We start from the raw sequence: 6,000 nt of genomic DNA, 5'->3' as shown, positions 1-6,000 counted from the left end.
GTGTATTAAACTAGCTCCACTTGCAGCCTGGCTGAGCCCTCTATCTGCTTCTCAATCCAACAAGATGCTAGCAAGCTCCCACTGCCAGGAACAAAGCCAATATCCAGACCTTTCAGGATGGACAGACTGCCCCCTCTAAAGTGCAAGTCAAAAGAAACCTCCCCTCCATTGCTTCTAAGATACTTCGTGGCCATCACAAGAAAAGTAATTAATGCACACACATATTAAAGTACGTTCTAAATCTCAGAGGGTTATCTGAATAAAAGGGAGGGACATTAAAAGGAGTATGGCTCATAGTATGGCCCATAGTAATTCTTGTGTTTAGGAATCTTTTTCTTCTAATATAATTTGCTTTGAATCATTTCTTTATGCCTATCCCACAATGAATGAAGAGAGTCTGCTCTATTTGAGTAGCTACAGCCACAGAGTAGAAACAAAAACCATCCTGCCCACATTAGATGTGCAGGTGCTGTAGCCAGATGTGGTGGGTCACACCTTTAATACAATCACCCTGCAAGTGAGGACAGGCCAATCTCTGTGACTCAAAAGCCAGCCTGGTCCACATTGAGCCAGCTACGACTACAGAGTTAACTCCTGTCTGTGGGCATTTGATACTGAAAACAAAAACAAAAACAAAAACAGTTTCAGATATTTAATTTGATGCTATTTTACATGCTCTGGAATTTTCTTCAATACAAAGCTACTGGGGTAACATAAACGTATTTTTCCTTAAAAACAGTCAGATCTATAGCATACATAAAAAAAATCATTATTTGACTTTCTATACTCAGACGGGCCAATATTTAATTCTGTGGTAAGAGAGACACAAGGAAAAGAAACCCAGTGGCTATAAAGAGAAAGATCCAAACATTTAATGGCTTGAATATACAAGATGGCAATGTGCAATACAAATTGAATTGGTTTGGTTTTTACAATGTGGAATGTCATCACTCAGGTTAGGACAAGGTAGCCATCACCCAACAGATACACATTGTGTAGTAAGATCTACAAGCATACCCTTCCTGACTTCTTACAGTGGTACTGATGCTGTGGGACCCTTTTCCTCCACATGCCAGACACAAGGGATTGCTGTCCAATAGCTCAGCTCTTCATCTTCTGGTGATGTAGAACTTTGAGAATTAGAATTATAGTTTGTTTTGAAAAAGCACCCTTCCTTTGATATCTTCCATTTATTAAAAAAAAAAATCACATTGAGATCACATGTTATTCATAAGCCCCTACTTGTCTTTGTAATTTGGTTGTTTACAACAAATAACATTAACTCAATCAAGACACCCATAACAAATAAAAACACATTTCTAAATAGGCTGGAATGAAATAGAAGAGACAAGAAACATATTTCTTGAGTTGGTCATAAAGGAAGATGGAAGTAGTTTATCTGCCCATTATGAATCTGGTGCCTAGGCTGTATCCACACAGCAGGTGTGAAGGGACAGACCACAGGATCAATGCTGTGACTAGCTGACAAATGGTAATGTGGCTTATCCACAAGGTCAATGGCCACAGTGGGATGTGAAGGTCAGATCTCTGCAACTGTTCTGAGTGTTGGTTTACTTACGTAAGTATTTAGAAGGGTATAGGATCCATCAAGCAATGAGAGAGCAGGACAGAGCCTGGTGGCTCCACAGTTCAGTGACTAAGGAACTGAACATTTCCTTTAGATAATGAGGGTAGAGGGGTCTTTCTTTAACTACTGGCCATTGGAAACATCCCTTCTTTTTGTCCACAATCACAGTTCTGATGTATCTCCATGAATTCTTGTTGGTTTTTTTTTTTTTTTAAATTCAACTCCAAAAATATCCTTTAGAACATCTCATGAGTGAGTCACTCACAAATGTACCGCCCTCCCCCCCCCCACCCCCCAGGAAAACAAGTGTTCTCTCTTTACTGTAGTTCCTTTCAGAATTGAAATAACACTATAACCACTGTAGACATGGTTTCTTAGTACAGCACACGTCTTGCCTCTCTCTAGCACATGATTAATGTATTTTTGAACCCCCCCCTCTTTCCCTTTCAACCAGAAGTTGGTCAGATTTACCACTGTGTTAAAGACAAGTCAAGTTTGAAAGAGGTTTCAGACAAGAAAGTTAGGTGTGCAAGGCTTAGGTGTGCAAGGCTCAGAACACTAGTACATGTACAGCAATATTACAACTAAGTGGTATAATTTTCTACAAAACCGAAACAATGCAGCATTAGAAGGTGCTTGCTAAGGTGCTTCTCAATTCGTGTTTTTAATGGACTGTATCAGACACACATCTATAAACAAATAGGGATACATAGGCATACACAGATGTGCACACATTTCTGTACAACTGTCTTAGATACTTATATGTTTATATAAGAACCACACGGGGAAACAAAACGAATTCCCACTTCAGCTCCCTGAATTGATGAAAATTGACTAACTCACAAAACATTAAAACATTTCATTTTCATATAAAATATCTACAAAAATAGATAACATTTACAAAAACTAGATAGTATTTCCAGTTTTCCTTAGTAATTATTCACCCAGTCCTTTCCACTTCCTTGTCTCCTCAGAAGGTGGCCATCTCCAACAAGGAACGCTTGAACAGCTGAGCATTTCTGGACAGGTCTGTTACCTGGTGGACCATCTCCTGCAAGGCCGTAGTGCTGGGGTAGTGGAGGGCGGCCATCTTGGTTGCCATCACTATCGTCTTGAGCTGTTCGCAGAGCTGGTTGCTGGAGTTCCTGACTTTGTTACGAATGTCCTGGGCAGCCACCTGCCTTGTCAGAGTGTCTCCAATGAACACCAGTTTGTGTGCACTGAGAATGACAAACTTGCTGTGGGCCACAAAGATCCGTGGGGGCTGGGCTGAGCTGACACAGCTGAAGAGGGCATCGATAGCGTTGAGGAGGGAGATGAAATGGGTCTCGCACTGGTCATAGTAGAAGCAAAGTAACTGCCTATCCTGAGCACCCACACTGTTGTTTGTGGTTGGGAGGCTCTGGGAGGGCTTCCATTTAGAGATGTCATTCTCCACCGGCTTGGTGATTTCTTGTTCCAGCAGCTGGAACTGACTCAGCTAGAAGGAAGAGAACAGATTTCATTAAGGGCAAGGCATACATTGTAAAGGGAAAGAAATGTAGGTGTCGGGTCAAAAGATACCAGCTTCATCCTTAGTAGATGTCAGGTACTTAGGAGCTGTGAGAGTGCCCAGGATGCCTTGCTTCCTAAACTGTACAATGTAGACACTGGGAAGAGGATCCCTAGGGGACCCTCCAACATAGGTCTTCTGTTAGGACACCATTTGTCTTTTTTTCATTATGACTGGAAGGCAACAGCCTCACCTTCTATACCATTATGAGGGCTCAATAAAATACTATTATTCACAAAGTGATTATTACTATTATTTGTAAAGTGTTTGAAACAGTGTTTGGTGAATTGTAGGCTCTATGTAAATGTTTTATAAATGTTGAGAGGCTGCAAGGGAAAACCAGATGTAGTGACCTTTCTATCAATAAATTAACAGTTTGCTACTTCCCGGGCAAGGCCCTTTCCTTCTCTTAAAGATGGAATTCATGAAGACTCTCTCTCCTATTTGCACTGTTGAGATGTACATGGTATGGTCCATTACTGCTGAGAAGTTTTAGAAATGCACACTTACTTAGGGAAAATGACACAACAAAGAAATCTTAGCATTTATTATTTTCCATATTTTATAGCGTGCATGTGTAAGTCAGAGGACCCTTCATGGGCGCCGGTTCTCTCCTTCTGCTGTGTGGTTTCTAAGGCTCAAACTTGGGTCATGGGGCGGTGGGCAGAAAGCGCCCTTACACGGAACCATCTCAACAGCCTTACTACCCGCTTTCTTGATGCTATCGCTAGCATCGCTAACTGGACTCTTATTTCAAATGCAAATGATAATTTCTAGCTATGTTACTAAGAATCCTGAGTTTGGGACTCAGCTAATCTCTTGTCCTGATTCAGAGCCGAGTCAGTTCAGGGACATCCTTATCTTACTTCCTCGATAAGAAGTGCATAGTTGATTTTCTAGTCCATGGAAACTACTTGCTTCTTAGGAATTATTTTAGTGTTCACTAGTTTCCCTAAACTCTGCTGTCCTGTTGGGCCAACTGCCAATGTAAGCATAGCAGATATAGGGTGGTGTCCTAATATTATTTGAGAATTTGGTTTCAAATCGTGTGTCCATAGAGGGTAGTCACTTTTCCATTCTATAGAGAAGGAACTGGCTCATCGCATGATGCTCATGTCCACACAACTGTTAGCTAGAAAGCTGTTGGCTAGAGAACTCAGGTTTCCTAGAGACATCTTGTCACTTCATGTTGTGACACACCATTTCATTTCATCTTAAAGAGCGTATAAATCTTTAGTCCATTTCTCTTTCTTTTCATGTCCTTGCTTAACAATATCTATCCTTGCCTGCTGTACTCACTAAACCTTTGAGTGGATACCCCCTGCTCAGAACTCCTGGTAAACGAACTTGGATATGTCTCATAAACTCCTTTGACCTTTGACCCTTAGAATGTACCATATAAAAGAGAGGGCGAGGGATAGGGTAGAGGGGAGAGTTAGAATCAAACTCTCTTAAAAATTTGATAAGTACAGAAGGGAGTTGACCATAATCTAAGGAATCCCAGATGAAGTGTCATCTACAGAGAAGGTTTTGAAGTTGGGCACAATGTCCTCACTTGCAAGGCCAGCACTCAAGAGGTTGAGGCAGAAGAATACCAAGTTTGAGACCAGTCTGGACTGCATTATGAGAACTTATCTCAAAGCATTACAGAATACCACAAAGCCCTTATAGGAAGGGCTTTGAGTGGCCACTTATGAGTTTTAGAAAGTTAGATGGGAACCAAGTGAGGTGACTAGAGAAAATGTCAGATAGTGGAGAATGAAGCAGGTCCTGGAAGAGAACCCAGAGAAAAGCAAGGAGAACAGACAGCCCTTGCTCCCTTTGGTCTTGCTGCATCTCATTCTCCTGAATTCCCTTACTTTGGTCTCAGTGGAAAACCAATTAGCTTGGGTTTGCCTGTCTGGGTCTTGTGTCTTGAGACCAAAAGCTTTAACCCAAATAGTCTTAGTGGGTGATAGATAAACAGGCACAGTCTGAACAAACCCTCTCATTTGGATGCCATCCAGGCATACTCAGCTGTAGTCACAGGCCACACACCTTCCCTTTGTTCTCATGTCCTATTACATGCCTGGGACTTCCTTCTTCATGCCAGTGTGATGGCAGGACCCCAGTCTTTGGAAGTTACCCATTGCCTACCAAGTGGAGCCCTTTCTGTTGTGTTTGAACCTACCTGATGATGCTCCAGCTGCGCCTGGCTCTGCTTCATGATGTTCTCCTTCTCCAAGAGCTCCTTCTGTTGTCTCTCAAACTCCTCCTTGCCCTGTTGTTTGCAACACAAAGACCATATTACCCCCTTGCTGTGAGTCACTTATGGGAACAGATTCAGTGACAAGTGTACTCAGACCCTCATTATCCACTGGCCACTTTCCTCATGTCCAGTTAGACATTGTAAACCACAGATTAGGGACTTCTGACATCACTGTGGAGACAGGCTGAAAAGTGAAGCCCATTTCTATGTGGGCTGCTAGGGTCACTGCTAGTTCTAGCTGGAGAGCTTCCCAGAATCCTCTTCACACCTTTCTTAAGAAGCATTATTTTTTTTCGTGGTTCTTTTTAAATCAATTGTATGTGAGCTATGTGCTTCCAAACAAGGTTAAAAATGTGTGCATATTTCACTCCCAATTTCTTTGACTGTCCTGTATCTCTTTACTCATTTTTAGTATTCTCCAGTCTACAGCATCAGAAGACCAGTGAGATGACTGTTAAATGCCTTCCTCTAACCTCAGCCATTCCTCAGTGCAAGCTGTGGTTCAGTTGATCCTCTCTACTCTCTTGCATCTGGGGGCTCTTGGTATTTTAACAGTTTTCAGCATAATTCATTGCTCTCAGTCCAATGAAAAAGAATAGCAACATAAAGCGC

At 41.9% G+C, this 6,000-nt stretch overlaps 1 protein-coding gene across 3 annotated transcripts in view; it reads right to left on the bottom strand.

Annotated features, from left to right (window-relative positions):
* Window positions 1–637: 637 nt before the first annotated feature.
* Window positions 638–6,000, bottom strand: part of Nedd9 (neural precursor cell expressed, developmentally down-regulated 9) — a 121,300-nt gene continuing 115,937 nt past the window's right edge. For all 3 annotated transcript variants that reach the window (XM_076939134.1, XM_034510497.2, XM_034510498.2), the window contains 2 exons: window positions 5,311–5,400; window positions 638–3,068 (listed from right to left, as the gene is read on the bottom strand). In XM_076939134.1, the coding sequence (XP_076795249.1) occupies window positions 2,559–3,068; window positions 5,311–5,400 (600 nt within the window). In that variant the 3' untranslated portion in view covers window positions 638–2,558. The remainder of the gene's footprint in view (window positions 3,069–5,310; window positions 5,401–6,000) is intronic.

The sequence above is a fragment of the Arvicanthis niloticus genome, chromosome 8 (genome assembly GCF_011762505.2).
Source record: "Arvicanthis niloticus isolate mArvNil1 chromosome 8, mArvNil1.pat.X, whole genome shotgun sequence".
Lineage (NCBI taxonomy): Eukaryota > Metazoa > Chordata > Mammalia > Rodentia > Muridae > Arvicanthis > Arvicanthis niloticus.
This window is presented reverse-complemented; position numbering and strand designations above follow the sequence as displayed.